This window comes from Camarhynchus parvulus, chromosome 2 (genome assembly GCF_901933205.1).
Source record: "Camarhynchus parvulus chromosome 2, STF_HiC, whole genome shotgun sequence".
Classification (NCBI taxonomy): Eukaryota; Metazoa; Chordata; class Aves; order Passeriformes; family Thraupidae; genus Camarhynchus; species Camarhynchus parvulus.
Genome location: NC_044572.1, coordinates 151147964 through 151166785, shown reverse-complemented (window position 1 = coordinate 151166785; position 18822 = coordinate 151147964). Strand labels below are relative to the sequence as shown.

The following is an 18822-nucleotide window of genomic DNA, read 5'->3' as shown; positions in this document are numbered from 1 at the left end:
AAGAAGAAGAAGAAGAAAGGCTGGACACACCCAAGTTCCTCCATCGTGTCCCCATAACCCCTGCACCAAAAATCCCAAAATCTACATTTTCACCCTGTGATAATTTTATTATTATACTATTCAAACTTCTGTGGCTCTCAGGTCTTCATACAAAGCTGGCAATTTACTCCACGGGTCATAATCAAACCCACAGGTGTTCTGGGCTGTGTGCCAGGGTCTCCGAGCCCCCTGGCAGGGGTCCCAGCAACTCTGGACACCCAGAGGGATGTGCTGAGTTCTGACATCTGGGCAGCCTCCTCCAGGTGACTGGTGCTCCTGCCCTGTTCCCATCGTGGTTTTCTCCTATGGAAGAGCAGGCAGGTTAGTGATGGAGGAGCAGGCAGGTCAGTGGTGGCAGAGCAGGCAGGTCAGTGGTGGAAGGGCAGGCAGGTCAGTGGTGGCAGAGCAGGCAGGTCAGTGATGGAGGAGCAGGCAGGTCAGTGATGGAGGAGCAGGCAGGTCAGTGGTGGAGGAGCAGGCAGGTCAGTGACAGATTGTCTGTCTCTGGACAGCCTCCTCCAGGTGTCTGGTGTTCCTGCCCTGTTCCCATCGTGGTTTTTTCCTCCTTCCTGTCTTCGGGGCAGTTCTCACCACAGGTGTTCTCCTCTGAGCCGTGGCTGGGTGTCTTTTACTGCTGCACAATTCCATGTGAGGGAGCTGCAGGGAACTGTTCCTGTCCTCCCCGTGCCACGCAGGGATCTGCAGGGAGCTGTTCTTGCTGTGCAGCAGGAGGAGGTGCAGGTGCATCTGTCCCTTGTGGAACAGGAGGTGTGGATCTCTCCACTGACCACTGCACTTGGGTGAAGTAGGTCAGGAGGCTTCCCCCAGAACAGCCACCAGGGAAGGGAGCAGTGGTTGTCTGTCCTGGATCCATCTGTGCTGCTGCATCTGGGGCCCTTTGTGAGCAGGATTTAACAAAGGCTGACCAGATGCTCTTTCTCTTTGTCCACTGTTACAAACCAAACTGAAAATGCTGGAAGCAGCATGGGAATGCTTGTTTGGGGGTTGCTCTTTTGCCATGCAGTGCACTGCAGCCTCTGGAGAGCAGCTGTGGCCGCCCCTGGATCCCTGGCAGTGTCCAGGGCCAGGTTGGATGGGGCTTGGAGCAGCCTGGTCCAGCGGAAGGTGTCCCTGCCAGGGCAGGGGGTGGAACAATCTGAGCTTCTAGATTCCTTCCCACCCAAACCATCCTGGGATTCTGTGACCCTCTGGCATTTCCCTGACAGAAGTCAAAGAGCTGCTGCAGTCTCTGTCTTCTGCATTGAGCAGGAATGAAAGCCAGGCCCCTGAGGGTCTGATCACAGCAAAACCATCAAAGTCTACTTTTGCTTTCTGGTCTATGAGAAATGGAGAAGACTTGGCATGTCTCAACAGCAGGTCACCATGATTAGTTAATTAGCAACCTGTACTTTCTGTTCTGAATCTATTTCTCTTCAGTTTCTTGCCACTGATTCCTTTTTTTCACTTGTTCATGGGTTTAAGCTTGGGTTTCTTTCAGTGCCAGGGAGGATGCGGGGTAGCATGTGTCTGTTCTGTCTGCAAGCTGGGAAAGCTCCCTGCATTGCCCAAATTCTTGCTCACCCAAAATAGAAATCGTGGCTTGTCTGACAGGAATAGCCCTGGTGAGGCTGGGGAGTGAGGAATCCCTCACCAGGACGTGCTGCAGCAGGAGCTGGAGCTTCCAGAGACACAGGAATAGCCCTGGTGAGGCCAGGGAGTGAGGAATCCCTCACAGGACGTGCTGCAGCAGGAGCTGGAGCTTCCAGAGACACAGGAATAGCCCTGGTGAGGCTGGGGAGTGAGGAATCCCTCACAGGACGTGCTGCAGCAGGAGCTGGAGCTTCGAAGGAAGTGGTGAGGTGGGACCTCACAGGGCTGCGCAGCAGGAGCTGGAGCTTCCAGGGACACAGGAATAGCCCTGGTGAGGCTGGGGAGTGAGGAATCCCTCACAGGACGTGCTGCAGCAGGAGCTGGAGCTTCCAGGGACACAGGAATAGCCCTGGTGAGGCCAGGGAGTGAGGAATCCCTCACAGGATGTGCTGCAGCAGGAGCTGGAGCTTCCAGGGAGACACAGACCCAGCCCAGGTCCAGCTGGGCCCAAGAACAAAGCAGGGACTGAGGCTGCCCTCTGACCATCAGGCATGGTGGCCCTTGGGGGAAAAGGGGCTAAAAGTTGGGTTTTACACTGAAAAATCACACCCAGCAGAGTGTCCCAGGGTAGCACTGGTGAGGAAACACAATATGAGCCAGGGCTCTGCCAGCCACAGAGGTTGGGCTGGGGGTTAGGGGAGTGCCTCTGAAATTCCTGAGCCTCCCAGCTGCCATTGTAGTCAGCAGCCCACCCCTGAGAGCTATTTTGGTGAGCACTGCCATGACACAGGAGCCGAAGAATTTGCTCTGAGCAGGAGAGGTCTTTCTGCTCCCTGGGGGCACTTGGATGGAAGCTTTGGGCTTTGCTCTCTGGCTGTCCCTGCTCCCCTGAGGAAGGCTCTGGCTGGGGTAACAAACTCTCTTCTGTGGCATTGAGGGGAAGGGTCAGGGCGTCACTGGGGCTGTGGGAATTGAGCCCAGACAGAGCTGGGGCTGCCTCAGCCCTGCCATCAGCAAGAGCCACCCAAAGGGGCTGTGCTCACTGGGCTCTGCTGTTTGGGGTGTGCTGTGAGCACTGGGGCCCTTGAAGCCTGGGGCAGGTGTGGTGGATGTGCTGTGACCCTGTGGCAGCACTGGGGTGACAACAGAGGCTGGGCCATGGGTGGTGGGGCTCAGTGAAGTGGGGCTTGAACTGGAGGATCTCCAGAGGTGCCTCCCAGCCCCAGCAGTTCTGAGATTCTCTGTGCTGAGGTGAGGAGGGGGAGCATGTGCTTGTACGCGTGTTGGAGGTGGGTTTGGCTGGGGAGCAGCTACAGGGAGGTGTGAGTGGGAGCAGGGCAGCCTGTCAGCCCCCTGGGCTGTGTGTGCACAGCAGGGTCCTCTGCCAGGAGTGGCACTGAGGGTCACAGGTTGGTGGCAGAGCAGGAGAGAAGGTCGGGATGCCGTGCGGGCGTTAGCACTGGAACTCTCTCCCCTGTCCTTCATCAGCTGCTCTGTTTTCTCTCTCCTCCTCTTTGCTGTGTTCTCCTCGTTTCTCTGTGACCCTTGTCTTTCCTCTCAGCCTGTTGAGTGCCCTAAGCCCAGCTGCAGCATGGAGGGTGACTGCGCCGTGCTGTCCCCGCGGGGGTGGCACGGCCAGGCAGCGTCACCGGAGCCAGCAGTGGGCACAGCCGGGCCCCCCCAGCTCCCCACGCCTCCCCAGCAGCCCCAGGCAGACCAGCAGGACCCCGAGGGCTGCCCCTTGTCCCAGGAGCAGCTGCCAGAGGCACCAGAGTGTCTGATCGACTCGCAGCCCATCCCCTTCAGTGAGAACCCCTTTGTGGTGGCCAACCGCAGGGGCAAGGCTGGCCTGGGGGGGCCTCCCCTGGGCTATGGCAGGGGGGGCGTGCTGAAGACCAGCCTGTACTCCAAGGCAAGCAGCGTGTGGTGTGTGGCATGCACTGACACAGCCTGGCCACTGCTCCCTACTAAACCCTGGCACCGGGCAGCACGGCGCCCGAGGGCCGGTCCCTGCCCTGTGTGCCCCCACCCTGTGCCACCTGAGGGGTCCCCAGGGTCACCATGCCATCCCCCGGCCACTAACACACACCCTGGTGGTGGGGATGTGGGGACAGGATGGCATCTGGGACCTCCCTGCTGTCCCTCAGGGTCTGGCTGGCAGCACTGGTGGGGATCAGTGCTGGTGCCACACTTCTGGCCCTGAGCACAGCCCTCCTTTGGACTGTGGAAACATCTGGAAAACATCTGTAAAACACTGGTGGGGATCAGTGCTGGTGCCACACTTCTGTCCCTGGGCACAGCCCTCCTCTGGACTGTGGAAACATCTGGAAAACATCTGGAACCCACAGCAGATCCACAGCCCAAGAGCTGCTCCTCCCAAGTGACACCATTCAGTAGATCAAGAGTTGGGAATTCCAAGGGATAACTTTGTGTTCTGGGAAAGCTGCATTTGACATTCCTGCTGTTGCACAGGGAACCTGTGGTGGAGCAGGGACTGGAGCCAAAGATACCACCCTCCAGAAGAGCCCCACGTTGCTCTCTCCTTCCTTTTAAAGGCTTTTGGGAGGTCTGAAAATCAAAGCAGCTCCACATAAACAGCCCCATACACAGCAGATCAACCAACCCAATCCTCAGCTCTAGTGATCTTGGAGGTGGTTTAGTTCCTTGCTAGGAATTTCTCAGGTGTGTAGCCAGGTGAGCTTAGAGCAAGGTATCTGGAATCTGTGCTCCAGTATAAACTTCAGGTCACTTCAGCCTTGGCGTGTCAAAATACTGACTTGATCCAACTGGCCATGGTATTAGTGCCTGGGAGCTGTAGATTTGCCTGAATAGTTCCCTAAATCCCAAATGACCTGCCTCTACCTTAAGACATTAGAAATCCTTGTGAAATGTGCTGCTGGTGCTGCAGTGGGAGTGCAGGTGGTTCCTGGGATTCTGGTCTCTGCAGTGCAGGTGGTTCCTGGACACTCTGCTCTCTTTTCAGCTGCTGGGCAGGCTGCTGGCAGCTGAGCCTCAGTGCCAGAGTTGCTCTGGGAGCCACGAGAGCCCTGTGTCCCTCCAGCCAGGCTTTCTTTGCTCGGTGCCAGAGGTTCCTTTGGGAGCCAGGAGAGCCCTGCAGCCAGGAATGGCTTTCTTTGCTCCGTGTCTGTGCCCAGGAGCTTTGCCTGGAGCTGACCCTGCCTGTGAGGGCTGGGGGAGTCAGGAGGAGGATTCCTGGGACGTGTGGAGGCTGTAACCTGATCCATCTGGGATGTGATCCCGGTATTTAACCTCATTCCCTCGCTGCTCCTGGCGCTTTTTGGTTTGTGCCAGCTGCTGCTGGGCCCTGCTAGCCTTGCTCCCTTGTGAAAAAAACCAATCACTTGTTTTTAAAATTTTAAAAGGTTAATCGTAATAAAATTACTATAAAACTAGTAATACAATTAGAGTAATAATAATTTGGACAATTTGGATTAGGACAATATGAGACAATAGAGACAAAGAGTTATGGACGTCCGGGTACCTCTTTCTGGGCAAAATAAGCCCGAAAAAGGACCCACGTTAACAGAGAATTAACCCTTAAAAGCAACAGCCTATAGCATATTCATACCTCTCATACATGATGCATAAATTCCATTCAAACATGGGATTCTGTCTGGTCAGTGTCAGCTTCTTCCTCTGAATCCTGACAGCACTTTTGAGGTGGGAAGAAGTTCATTTCTTCTGCTAAGGGAGCAATAAATTCTTTTTCTCTGAAAGATTTAAGTGTCCTGTGGCTGCTATCTGGTGTGAGTCCTTGCTTTAAAAAAAAGTATCCGACATAGTATAGTTTGTATTTTAACATTTTTATAACCTAAAACTATATTTAACACACTACTTAAGAGAATTAATACAGCATTACTTTCTAACACAATACATAAAATATTCATTTGAATGTTTGCGAAAAGCCAATCGTAAAATACGCATTTTTCTCGTCCCTGGATGTGCAGGGTGTCCCATGCCCCTGGGCTGCACAGACCCCTCCTGCTGTGCAGTAACACTCGAGCTCTGTCCTGAGCTTTGTCTTCTCTCTTTCAGGCTCCCGTGGGCGAGTCTGGGACAGGAAATTCCAGGCGTGAATCCCCCTATTCTCCCAGTAATCCTCAGGTGAGACTGCCCCCCGGACAGGTGGTGTGGGAAGGGCAGGGGGGCACTGCCAGGGGTGAAGGACAGAGGTGGCCAAGGGCAATTTCCATCCTGGAGTGACCCTGTCAGGGTGGAGGAGATCCACCAGAGAGCAAGAGAGCAACTCCCTCCTTCAGTGTCCCAGAGAGCCACAAGGGTAATTAGCTGCTCTAAATGAGCTCTGAGGGGCAACTTAATTGCAGGGTGATGAGGAGGGGCTACAACATGTAGTTGTGAGTTTTTTGGGAATGCTCTTTTTGGACCAGTGCCTTGCACAGAGGTTGTTTAATTCTGGCAAGTGGTGTGTGGTAAGAAATGGAGGAGTTGGGATTTGGGTCTGTAAACCAGGGCCTCCCAGGCCTGGAGGGGATGCCTGGGTCTCTGTGTAAGCCTGGTGTGGTGAGAAATGGAGGAGTTGGGATTTGGGTCTGTAAACCAGGGAGGATGCCTGGTTCTCTGTGTGAGCCTGGAGAGCTGCTGGGCAGGAGGCGGAAGGATCCTGCTGCTGCCACTCCTGGGTGACCCTGCCCTCAGGATCCTGCTGCAGCCAGAGGCTTTCCCTCTGCAATGGGAAGTATCTTTGCTTTTGTAACTTCTTGTAGTTGTGATATTTTTTGAAAAATCCTTTTTTTAGGATTTTTCTTTTTGAGAAGCTGAGAGGCTTCAGGAATAAAATGTAAACAATAATTATTTGTTGTTGTGGAATGTAGCAAGTAGATCTGTGATTGGTTTTATGTAGTTGTTTTTAATTACTAGTCAATCACAGTCAGCTGTTTTTGTTATTCTTTTTTTTATTATTTTTAGTTAGTTTTTTTGATGAAATTTTTAGTATAGTTTTAGTATAATATATATTATAAAATAATAAATTAAAATTTTGAAACATAGAGTTATATTTTTGGGGTTTTTATTTGTTTTTAGACTTGTGTGAACACTGTCACAACTTCTGATGATTTTTTCTTTATAAACATTGCCTCTTATCCCTTGACATTCATATTCCTTATTTATCTCTGAACTTTTCAATATCTGAGTCTTTGATTCCCCTGTCCATCCCACAGCAGGAGGTGAGCTCAGTTGAGTCTTTGGAAGTTAAATGAACGTAAAGAGATTTTTAAATTTTCCCTTTCCAGTCGTTGCCATTACTGGGTTTTATACTCGGGGCTGGAGTGAATCGCCAGTTGTTCTTTGTTCTTTGTCCTTGGTCATTTTGTGTCTGTTGGTTCCCTTTGGAGTCCAGCTGTTCTCCAGCTGCTCTCCCCACAGCTCTGGCACTTCCCTGCTCCTCAGTGAGCCATTTCAGCCCTTGGGGCTGGCCAGGAGCTCTGGAGGTGAGGTGGCTGCGGAGACAGGCTGAGGAGCAGGGGCAGGAGCAGCACTTGAGCCCAGCCTCTGTTCCTTCTCAGCCTGTCCCAATCTCCCTCAGTCTTGGATCATTTAGAATTGAGTGTTCAGCAGGAACCCAGCACGACTGGAAGGTGGTGTTGCAGCTGAGCTATTCCAATACACTTTGTTCCAGCTGTGTTCCGCTGTTTAAATTTCTGACAGCAGCTGTGGTTTTTGTAAGTTTTCCTTTTATCACAAGTGCCAATTCTCTTTATTTCTTTGAGATAGTTTTCACGGACTCCCAGGATGGTTTGGGTGGGAAGGGACCTTCAAGACAATTTCATTCCAGCCCCCTGCCATGGCAGGGACACCTTCCACTGTCCCAGGCTGCTCCAAGCCCTGTCCAACCTGGCCTTGGACACTTCCAGGGATCCAGGGGCAGCCACAGCCTCTCTGGGCACCCTGTGCCAGGGCCTGCCCACCCTTGAATGAAAGAATTTCTTCCGAAAATCTCGTCTAACCCTGCCTCTGTCAGTGGGAAACCATTCCCCCTGTCCTGTCCCTCCAGGCCCTTGCCCAAGGTCCCTCCCCAGCTCTCCTGGAGCCATTTAGGGCAGTGGAAGAGGCTCTAAGGTCTTCTCCAGGCTGAGCAGTCACAGATCTCTCCTGTTTTAGGGATTCAGGAGTCTTGACTTTTGCAGAGCAGAAGTTCCGAGGAATTTTGTCTCTTACTCTCTGGCCCCATCTATTTTTTAATGTTAATCTTGTACTCCAGCCAGAATTGACTGGCTGATTTCAGAGAATTATGTTAGTTAATTAATTAATTAATTCAGAGAATAGTGTTAATTCTTTGGTTTCAACATCTTGTACTCCAGCCAGAACTGACTGGCTGATTTCAGGGAATTCCTTGAGGGAGATGGAATCCTTGGTCCCGAGTAGGCCCTGTGAGGGTCGTGCCTGGCCTGAGCTCTGCACGGGGCCGGGGGAGGCAGGAGGTGTCTGTGCTGGGTCTGAGTGTGCCAGGCAGGGCAGGGGGCTCCCCCTGGGCTGCTGCAGCCCCTGTGCTCCTCTCCCCTGGCAAACCCAGTCTCTCCTTTTCTCTCCCCTTCTCTCTGTGCTGCTGCCCCTCCCTGCAGGTGCCCACAGCCCCCCGGGCCCCTCACCTGACCGGCAGGGAGACACGCTTTGTAAGTGCTGCTCAAGGTGTGCAGTGCTGTATAAGTGCTGCTCGTGGTGTGCAGTGCTGTGTAAGTGCTGCTCATGGTTTACAGCGCTTTGTAAGGGCTTCTGGTGGTGTGCAGTGCTTTGTAAGTGCTGCTCGTGGTGTGCAGTGCTGTGTAAGTGCTGCTCATGGTTTACAGCGCTTTGTAAGTGCTGCTCAGGGTGTGCAGTGCTTTGTAAGTGCTGCTTGTGGTGTGTAGTGCTTTGTAAGTGCTGCTCAGGGCGTGCAGCATTTCATAAGTGCTGCTCGTGGTTTACAGCGCAGTGTAGGTGCTACTCAGGGTGTGCGGCGCTGTGTAAGTGCTGCTCTTTGTGAGTGCTGCTCATGGTTTACAGCTCTGTGTAAGTGCTGCTCGCAGTGTGCGGTGTGCGCCTGCCTGGCTGCTGCACTGCCCGGCTGCTGCACTGCTCGGCTGCTGCACTGCCCGGCTGCTGCACTGCCCGGCTGCTGCACTGCCCGGCTGCTGCACTGCCCTGCACTGGTCCCACAGCCCACAGGGGCCCCACAGGGGCCTGCCATCCCCACAGGGACCCAACATCCCCGTGGGGACCCGGCATCCCCATGGGACCTGGCATTCCCTTGGAGGCTCAGAATCCCCATGGGGACCCGGCATCCCCACAGGGTCCTGTCATCCCCTGGGTTTCCCCGGGGAGCAGCACCCCGGTGGCATCCGAGGCACGAGGAGGGGCTGCTCCCTGTCAGCTGCTGCTGTGGTGGCACCTGTGAGTGCTTGGGGAGGAGCTGGGGGGGGCCAGCTTTGCTCGGGCTGGGGCAGGTGTGCAGGGTGGGCATGTGCCATGGGAGTGTGCCAGGGAGTGTGCCAGGGAGCAGGAGCAGGGGATGTGCCCAGGGAGTGTGCCAGGGAGCAGGGGATGTGACCAGGGAATGTGCCACAGGCCAGGAGCAGGGGATGTGCCCAGGGGATGTGCCCAGGGGATGTTCCAGGGAGCAGGAGCAGGGGATGTGCCCAGGGGATGTTCCAGGGAGCAGGAGCAGGGGATGTGCCCAGGGGATGTTCCAGGGAGCAGGAGCAGGGGCTGTGTCCAGGGGATGTGCCCAGGGAATGTCCAGAGACCAGGAGCAGGGGCTGTGCCCAGGACCAGAGTTGTCCCAGAGTTGGACTCAGAGTTTGGAGATGTGCAGAGAGCTGTGAGGGCCTCCTCACGCAGCACAGGGGCTGGGAGAGGCTCGTGCAGGTGGGCTGTCCTCACCTGAAGAGGCAGGTACTGGGGGTTCTGTGGGACCTGGAGCTCCCCACACAGGGTGGGCAGTGGGGCAGGGGTAAATAAAGGCTTCAGACTCCAGATTTACCCCTTTATTTCTGTTTGCAGGCTTCCATTAACTTCATTACATCACAGGATGACAGTAAATCAGTGAGTACAGCTACTGTGAGACCCGACTCTACTGTCCCTGTGCATCCCCCAGCACACGGAGCTTGTTTCTTCCTCCTCTTGGCTCCTAGTCTGTCTCCTCCACTCCTCCCTATGCCTCGAGTTTGTACAAATGCATCAGGTCTCAAATATGGTCCATCTGAAAACCCAGCCTAGCTGTTTTTGCAGCTTTTATTGCTGTTTCCCCTTGCAGCTTCCCCTCTGCAGGTTTTGCTGGTTTACCCAGTTCCTGCTGCCACTCTCTCAACTTGCAGGTGCTTTACTCACTTTCACACAACATCCAGCAGTGATGGTGACATCTAGGAGAAGTTTTAGCCTCTCACCTCTGCTCCAGTAACTGCATTTCTCATCAGACCCAGAAGTCTGGTTCACTTCCATCCACACCTTCTGCCAATTCCCATTCCTGGCTGATGTTTCCCTCCTTCCATCCCTGGTGCTCACATTTTCTGAGCTTGGTCACACTTACCATACCCTGCTAACCCTCGTAGCTGCTGCTGGTCTGGCAGGTGCTTCCTTTTGTCCTGGCCTTCTCTGCAGTCCAGTGGTGCTGTGTGACCCTTTGGTGTTGGCTCCAGGGGCTGGAGCAGGCAGCACAGCCGAGGAGAGAAGTGGGGGTGCATGGGTTTGTTTATTCACCTGCATGGCAGACACCTCGCTGCTCTAACTGCTCGTTTCTCTTCTCTTTCTCCCCCCCTTGCCCTCCCATGCCCTGCCCGTGCTGCCCTGGCACCAGCAGACCAAGCCTGGCGTCATCCAGCCTCTCTCCCGCGTGCGACCGAGCGCTGCTGTGGCACTCAGGGCCGAGGAGGGGGACAGCCCCAACCCCTTCCAGCAGCCCCAGCCCTGCTTCAGGACCCACAGCTCTGTAAGTGGCCAGGGACCCCTCCCCAGAGCCCCGTGTCTGCCCCGCGTGGCTGCAGAGCCGTGTCAGGGGGCAGGAACCCTCCCAGAAGTGGCTCTGCATGGTGACCACATGTTGTGGTCACTCTGGTGTGGTGACCATGTGCCTGGTCACTCTGGTGTGCTGACCACGTGTCCTGGTCACCCTGGTTTGGTCACCACATGCCTGGTCACCCTGGTTTGGTACACATGTGGTTTGGTGTCCACGTGCCTGGTCACCCTGGTTGGTGACCACGTGCCTGGTCACCCGGGTTTGGTCACCACGTGCCTGGTCACCCGGGTTTGGTCACCACGTGCCTGGTCACCCTGGTTTCGTCACCACGTGCCTTGGTCACTCTGGTGTGGTGACCACGTTCCTGGTCATTGTGGTGTAGTCACCACGTGCCTGGTCACTCTGGCTTGGTAGCCACGTGTCCTGATTGGTTTTGAAAGGTTCATGTTCCTGGGGCTGTTTGTTGATAGGAGAGAAAAATTCAGATATTTTTGTCTTTGTCATGAAGGAAGACCTGTGTCCCTTCAGTATAAAAGTGCAAGGAATAGTGGAAGGTGTCCCTGCCCATGACTGGATGGGCTTTCAGTCCCTTGCCACACAAACCATGCTGGGTGAGATTCCATGAATCCAGCCCTTCTGTCCCTGCTGGAGCTGGTGCAGCGGGATACCAGAGATATCAGATACCTGATTTGGAGGCAAACATCTGTACGGAACCCATGGAACTGGGCATGGTTCACATTTCACAGCTCTCCTGACCTCACTGTGCTGTCCTTTAGCCCATCAGACAGCATTGTTTAGCCCTCATCCAGGACTAAGCAAAACCAGAACCAGAACTGGATTAGTGCAGCTGGAGGGATGAGCAGCTGGAGGGGGTTTCCTCTCCAGGAGGAGCAGGAAGGTTGTGGTGCCATTGCCTCCCACCCCTTCCATTTCTGTGATGCTTGAAGCAGGTCCCTCCAGTGCTGCAAGAGGGCTCACAGGGAAGGTGGGTGAGGAAGGAACCAGCAAAGACAGTGACAGGCACTAGGAAGGTCCCCTCAGACCTTGTCAGATGTTCCCCAGTAAGTGTAATTCTGCAAAGGAAAATTTGAGATCAAAGGCAGATCTCCACATCACAGATCTCTGGATCAGATCCTGGAATCACAGGGTGCTTTGGTTGGGAGGGACCTTAAAGACCTTAAACACCTTCCACTAGAGGGACTCTTGTTCAGCCCTAAATAGAACTCAATGTGTAGCTGTCCTGTCCTAGCTCAAAAAACCCTGATTCAGGTAGGCACTTGCTGGTTGAATTGGCTGTAAATCCTCAAGGACTGGGACAGCAATGTGCCCTTGGCCAGAGGATGTGTCACAACATTCCCATCAGGTCAGTGAAGGTCTGTGCCTCCAAAAGCACCATTCCTTCACTGTCCATGGAACAGAACGGGCTGTGACCCTCGTGCTGCTGGGTGCAGTGTGTGTGCAGTGCTCTGCTCCTGGTGCTCCTGCCCAGGGCTCAGCAGCAGAGGCTGAGATTGGCTTCCCAAGGCTTGCAGATCCCTTACATGTTCCCTGACCTATTCCTTCCATATACCCCTCACCAGACTCTGCAGGCCAAGAGTCAGGCTGTTGTTCCCCCTGTGTGGGTTTTCCCCCCACCTTTGCTCACCTGTGCTCACCTGTGCTCACCTTTGCCTCCTGTCTGTCTGTCCGTCTGTCCCTGTAGCCAAAGCCATCACCACCGTCGCCACCGTCCCCTGACGAGGTGCCCATCAATGTCAAGCAGGCCTACAAGACCTTTGCAGCAGTGCCCCTGTCCCAGCCCCTTCTGGGGACACAGGTAACCCAGCCCTGGTGGCACCAGCCCGGGGCTCAGCAGGCCAGGACGAGGGGTGTGTGCCCTCCAGGGACAGCTGGGGACACAGCAAGGTCCTGGGGGAGCTGGAGGGGATTGGGGATGGGATGGTCATCCTGGCAGGGTCCTGTGTGGGTGAGGAGATGTTTATCCAGGCAGGGTCCTGTCTGTGTCAGGTCCTGGGGGAGCTGGAGGGGCTGGGGAGGAGATGTTCATTCTGGCAGGGTCCTGTGTATGTGAGGAGATGTTCATCCTGGCAGGGTCCTGTGTTGGTGATGCAGATGTTCATCCTGGCAGGGTCCTGTGTGGGTGAGGAGATGTTCACCCTGGCAGGGTCCTGTCTGTGTCAGGTCCTGCTGGAGTGTGTGGATGATGAGATGTTCACCCTGGCAGGGTCCTGTCTGTGTCAGGTCCTGCTGGAGTGTGTTGGTGATGCAGATGTTCATCCTGGCAGGGTCCTGTCTGTGCCAGGTCCTGGAAGCTCATGGAATCTCAAGCGTTGTTGTTCTCCCTGGACATTGGGATACTGATGTACAACCATGCAAAGGAATTCTGAAATTCCAGACTCCAGGACCAGGCTAAACCTGTGCTGAGACATTTTTGGATAGATTTTGATCTTCACTGGGACTCCCTTTTCCCTGCCATCTAGGTGAATCCTGGAACAGTCTAGGCTAGCTGAGGACTTGGAGGTCATTTTCTCAGTTCCCCCTGCAGAACAGGGCAGCCTTGGGTGCTGGAATCCTGGAATCCTGGAACGTCCTGAGTTGGAAGGGACCCTCAAGGATCATCAGGTCCAGCTCAGGACACCCCCAGGAACCCCACCATGGGCCTAAGAGCATTGGTCAAACATCTCCAGAGCTGTAGGAGGTTGCTCAGGCAGATCCACTCAAGTTCTGAATTAGTTTTTGGAGTGTTTGGATAACGCCAGAGATCATCTCCTTGCTCTCTCTTTGTGGGTCATTTCAGTTTGTCTAATTGTAAAACTTCCTTCTTTTCCGTAACTAGTTTGCAGTTCTCAGTCTGCTGCTATGGATTCCTGGTTAACAGATGGATTTTGTGGATCAGTTTCTTCCCCCTGTAGTTCTGTTCATCCAATATTCTGTTATGCATGCCAGTAAATACAGATTTCATTCTTTCTGATGGCATCTCTGCTTCTTTAAAGTAAATTTTGGGTGGTTTTGTCTTTGATGTAAGCAAAGTGTGAGTGAGCTCCTGCCAGCTCCTGTGACCCCCCTGCAGCCATAGCTCAGCCCCTGGTCCTGTTTGGTGCCTGTTTCCAGTGATTTTTCAGTTTCTGCCTTTCAGAAGTTGTCACACCTGGTTCTGTTTAACCCTCAGTTTACCATAAATCCTCATTCCTGACCATTGCTAAGCCTTGTTAAATCTGTGTGAAGCCTGGGACAGTTTGGGGACCTGTGTCAGCTGTCTGGCCTTCGGGCACACAGCTGGAACCTTTCCTTTTGGAAAATGCTTGTTTCTCTCTGTCCTTAGGAATTGTCTGGTCAGAGCAGCACAGAAAACACCAAACTGGCCTTGGAGGTGAGTGCTGGGGCTGGGAAGGGTGGAAGTCATGGGGGTGTGGTGGGGAGAAGGGCTCGTGGTGTGGGAGGGCTGGGGAGAAGGAGGAGGAGAGGATGGGGCAAAGTGAGAACTGAGGATGGGGCAAAGTGAGAACTGAGAGGATGGGGCAGCTGGCAGAGCAAGGGATGGGCTGGCATGGGGCTGAATGGGCAGTGCTGGGGCTGGGTGGGCAGTGCTGGGGCTGGGTGGGCAGTGCTGTGCTGGGTGGGCAGCGCTGTGCCTGGGTGCCCCCTGTGCCTGGGTGGGCAGTGTGCCCCCTGTGTCTGGGTGCCCCATGTGCCTGGGTGCCCCCTATGCCTGGGGGGGCAGTGCTGTCCCTATGTGCCCCCTGTGCCCGGGTGCCCCATGTGCAGCGTTCTGGCTCTTGCAGGTGGCCGCCCATAGCCCTGGGGGACAGCACAGCCCTGAGCAGAGGTCCTTCCGTGAGAGGCAGAAGTATTTTGAGATTGAGGTGAAGCAGCAGCACCTGGACAAGCCTCCCAAGCGCGTGTCCCTGGTGGGGGAGGACGACCTAAAGAAGATGAAGGAGGAGGAGGGTACGTAGGACTGTGTGCACAGAGGGTTGTCCTGCTAAGTGATTCCTTTCCCACGGAAATGCAGCACTTCCAGAAGCCCCTGGGTGGTTATTGTAAGGCCTGGGGATGATTTGAAGTGAATGCTGAGGAATTCTGTGCATGCTGCACTGATGCTTCCTGGGTTGGTGAAGTGCTGTAGTTTCAGGTGTCCTGTATCATGGAATCACAGAATTATTTGGGTTGGAGGGACTTTTAACCCACTCAGTGCCACCCACCCCTGCCATGGGCAAGGACACCTTGCCTCAGACCAGTGTCTCCAAGCTCCATCCAGTCTGGCCTGGAACATTTCCAGGGATGGGGCAGCCACAGCTGCTCCTTGGGCAGGGTCCCTTCACAAATCCATCCCTGAAGCCATCCCCCCTCCAGGCCCGTGTCCAGAGCCCCTCTGCAGTCCCCTGGAGCCCCTCTGGGTTCTGCAAGGCTGCAGTGAGTTCTGCCTGCAGCCTTCTCCTGTCCAGGCTGAGCAGTTCAGCTCTCTCAGAGCTCTCCCTGCAGAGCACAGGGGCTCTGAGTTCTGCCTGCAGCCTCCTCCCCAGGCTGAGGAGCTCAGCTCTCAGAGGGGCTCTGAGTTCTGCCTGCAGCCTCCTCCCCAGGCTGAGCAGCTCAGCTCTCAGAGGGGCTCTGAGTTCTGCCTGCAGCTCTCCCCAGGCTGAGCAGTTCAGAGCCTTCCCGGAGCAGAGGAGCTCCCGGAGCATCCCAGGGTCCCTGCTCTGGGCACTGCGCCTGCAGCTGGCAATAAACACTTCAGGGTCTGGCCTGGCAGCCAGAGCTCTGACCCCTCAAAGATCACTGTGCTGCTCTAGGGCTGCACTAGGAGCTACATTGCTGCTCTCCTTTTTGATGCCATCTCCTCTTGAGAGTTCACAGAATGACTAGGTTGGAAGTGACCTTAAAGATCATCAAGTCCAGCCCATGGTTGCTTTAGGAGGTGATAAGGAACAATGTGAAGTGGAAAAAAAAGCATTTTTACTGAGCTCTCCAGACACTCCTCTCCAAAGCATACCTGAACCTGGCATTTGGTTCAGTTTCATGCCTTTAATGGTTGCCCAGTGTTCCAGCCTATCTGGACCCTCCTGTAAGGCTTCATGGCCCTTCAGAGAGTCACCAGCACCTCCCAGTTTGGCATCAGGAGCAGAGTGTTCCTGTTGCATTCAGCTCCTGCAGAATGCAGATAAAATTATTAATTTTATTAATAATTTTTATTATTTTTATATTTTTAAGATTTTTAACCTTGCCCCAAGCTGGCCCCAGGGCTGAGCCCTGAGGAACACTCCTGGGTGACCTGCAGGACACCTGCCCAGAGAACTGCCTGCTCCTGTCCCCTCTGTCCCTGACCCTCTGGTGACATGTGTGCTCACCAGCAGAACTGTCCCCAGGGCCACTGCCACACGTGGGGCCAGCACCAGCACCCCAGCCGTGGCTCCTGCAGGAGGCCCGGGGGAGATGCAGACTGCCAGGGCTCTTCCTTCCCTCTGGGAAAAGGGCAGGAGACACTGTGCCCAATTTCCAGGGTGAGGCTGAGAGCACTGGGAAATCAGCTGGAAATCTGCCCTGGGTGTCCAGGGATGGAAATCTGTTGGATAAGGAAGTGGGGGGCTGAGGAAACAATGCAGAGTTTGTTTCATCATTGGTGGAAGTGTGGAGGAGCAAAGGTGTTCATGGAGAGGGGATGGACTGAAACCAGCCCAGACTTGCAGGGATGAGAAGCATAAGGACCTGCCCAGAGGTCCCATGCTGGGGGTGCAGTGCCAGGACCTGCCCGCAGTACCATCTTGACTGGTTTCATTGCCAGGACCCCCAAAAGTCTTCTGGGGTTTCACCAGGACCCCCCACAGTCCCACCTGGGTTCAGTGCAGACCCCCACACCCACCTGGGCGTCCAACCCCCACCCCACCTGGGGATCAAGAGGACCCCCCACAGTCCCACCTGGATTCAATGCCAGACCCCCACACCCATCCTGGGAAGCAGACCCCCACAGCCCACCTGGGTCAGTGCCAGGACCCCCTGCAGTCACACCGGATCAATGCCAGACCCCCCACAGTCCCGCCCCCCCTGCAGTCACATCCTGGATCAATGCCAGACCCCCACAGTCCCTTCCTGGGGGTAGTGCCAGACCCCCACAGTCCCATCCTGGGGGTTTCAGTGCCAGGACCCCCCCACAGTCCCATCCTGGGGGTTTCAGTGCCAGGACCCCCCCACAGTCCCATCCTGGGGATTCAATGCCAGGACCCCCACAGCCCACCTGGGGAAATGCCAACCCCCACAGTCCCATCCTGGGGATTCAATGCCAGGACCCCCACAGTCCCATCCTGGGGGTTTCAGTGCCAGGACCCCCCTGCAGTCACATCCTGGGGATTCAATGCCAGGACCCCCCCACAGTCCCATCCTGGGGGTTTCAGTGCCGGGACCCCCCTGCAGTCACATCCTGGGGATTCAATGCCAGGACCCCCCCACAGTCCCTTCCTGGGGGCTCAGCCAGTGCTCTCTGCTGTGAGCTGCCCCGTCTCCCTGGCAGCCCGCAAGCTGCAGCAGCAGCGAGCCCTTCTGCTGGAGGAGGAAGCTGAGGAGGAGGAGGAGGGCAGGCAGGCGCCCGAGGCCCAGTCCAGCGTCATCATCGAGGGCGTGGAGTACAAGGTGGAGAGGCTGAATGGAAGGAGCAGCCAGGCTCCAGCAGCTCGGTAAGGCAGCACCCTTGTTTTGCAGAGATAATTAAAACTCCACAACTTTGTGAAAGTTGTAAAGCCAGTATGTTTATTATTCTCCTTAAAAGACACGCGTACCTCTGGGAACTTCAGGTCCCTTTTTATCCCCCTCTCAAATACACATGCATACAATTTCACAATAGGTTCATACATATTCATTTTTATGAATTTCACGTGACATTTGCCCCTAGTTCTTCTTTATCAGAAAGAATTCCTAAGTCAGGTTGACCTGCTCTCACAGCAGTCTCTCTGTCTCCCCCCCCACCCTTACCTCTGTCCTTCTCTGAAGCAGTTTCTCTGAGCCTAGGTTCTGCAGTCAGGCTCTACATAGCTATGTTTTCTAACCACAGACTCAAAAATGTACATTTCACCTAAATCAAAATGGATTTCTACTCTGGAGAATTTCTACTTTGTCTCACCCTGGGCAGGCAGCCCTGCACCTCCCACGGGCAGTGTCCCTGGAGCTCAGAGGGCTGGCAGAGATTTCTGCTTCAGCACAGAAAAGGCCAAGTTTTACATCTCACTCTTCCAGGGAGCAGCTCCTTCAGCTGTGCCCCAGGGTGTGAAGAGAGGTTGATTTTAGAGACAGATGCTTCAAGATAAGCTGAATGATAAAGTAATGCTAAAACAGGTTTGGGGTTTTTTTAGGCTTTTGTTTCTCCATTCTCTGGGACCTAGCCTCCAGGTTACCTTGATGTTTTTTTTCTAATTCTTGGGCATAGAGCAGAGGAATGAGAAAGGCTCCAGATAAATTCAGAATGCACTGGGGTCAGGCTGAATCTGTCCTTATCTGCCTTTGAAGCCTTTGGGACAGACAGTGTCCTCTCCACAAACACTTCTCAGTCACAGTGGCAGAACCACCCTGGCAATCTCATCTCTCTCTGTTGTTTCTGCCCAGTCTCACTGGAGAAGCTTCTCACATCACGATGCCCTGACACTGCCCCTGGCCCTCTGAGCTGAGGCAGCTCCAAGGAGGAGAGCAGTCACACACAGCCCCTTGGTTCTCTGGGAAGCCCCACGGATCCCTCCTGTTCTCATCCTGAAACATGGGATGCTGAAGAACAGGAAGCCTGGGTCCATCAGTTGTTTATTATTTATGCTTGAATGCAGGGGAGGCAGTGGAAGAGGCTGAAGTTGTGTTTCTTGAAATAATCTTCCTCATGCTGGAAGAGAAACTGAAATTTAATTAGAATAAACTTGAGCAGTAAAAATCAGAGCTGAGTGTCACTATAAACTGAACACCCCCAGCTCTCCCAGCCAGCTCCATAGCCCATCTCATGGAACAACTTAAAATAATCAAATTAATCTCTTAATGAGGGTGTAAAATCAGGATCAGGTGACAAGTGTTTCCAAAGGGAATCTTTCTTGGGCTCCTCTATTTGGAATCCCTTTGTGCCACATCTAACAAAGCCAAGTGTGAGGTCCTGCTTCCCAGGACTGAAGGGTGAGATCCAGAGGAAAAAAAAGCCCAACAAATATTTTTATTAGGAAAACTGAGGAAAGATTTTTGTGTGTGTGTCAGTGTCTGGGTGACCT

General features: G+C 54.3%; 1 protein-coding gene across 1 annotated transcript in view; it reads left to right on the top strand.

Moving 5' to 3' along the window:
* The window catches only part of SCRIB (scribble planar cell polarity protein), a 127572-nt gene that overhangs the window by 93101 nt on the left and 15649 nt on the right, over positions 1-18822 (top strand). The window contains 8 exon segments of the mRNA XM_030970808.1: positions 3191-3541; positions 5686-5754; positions 9646-9687; positions 10442-10570; positions 12300-12413; positions 13920-13967; positions 14380-14545; positions 17100-17262. Of these exon segments, the coding sequence (XP_030826668.1) occupies positions 3191-3541; positions 5686-5754; positions 9646-9687; positions 10442-10570; positions 12300-12413; positions 13920-13967; positions 14380-14545; positions 17100-17262 (1082 nt within the window).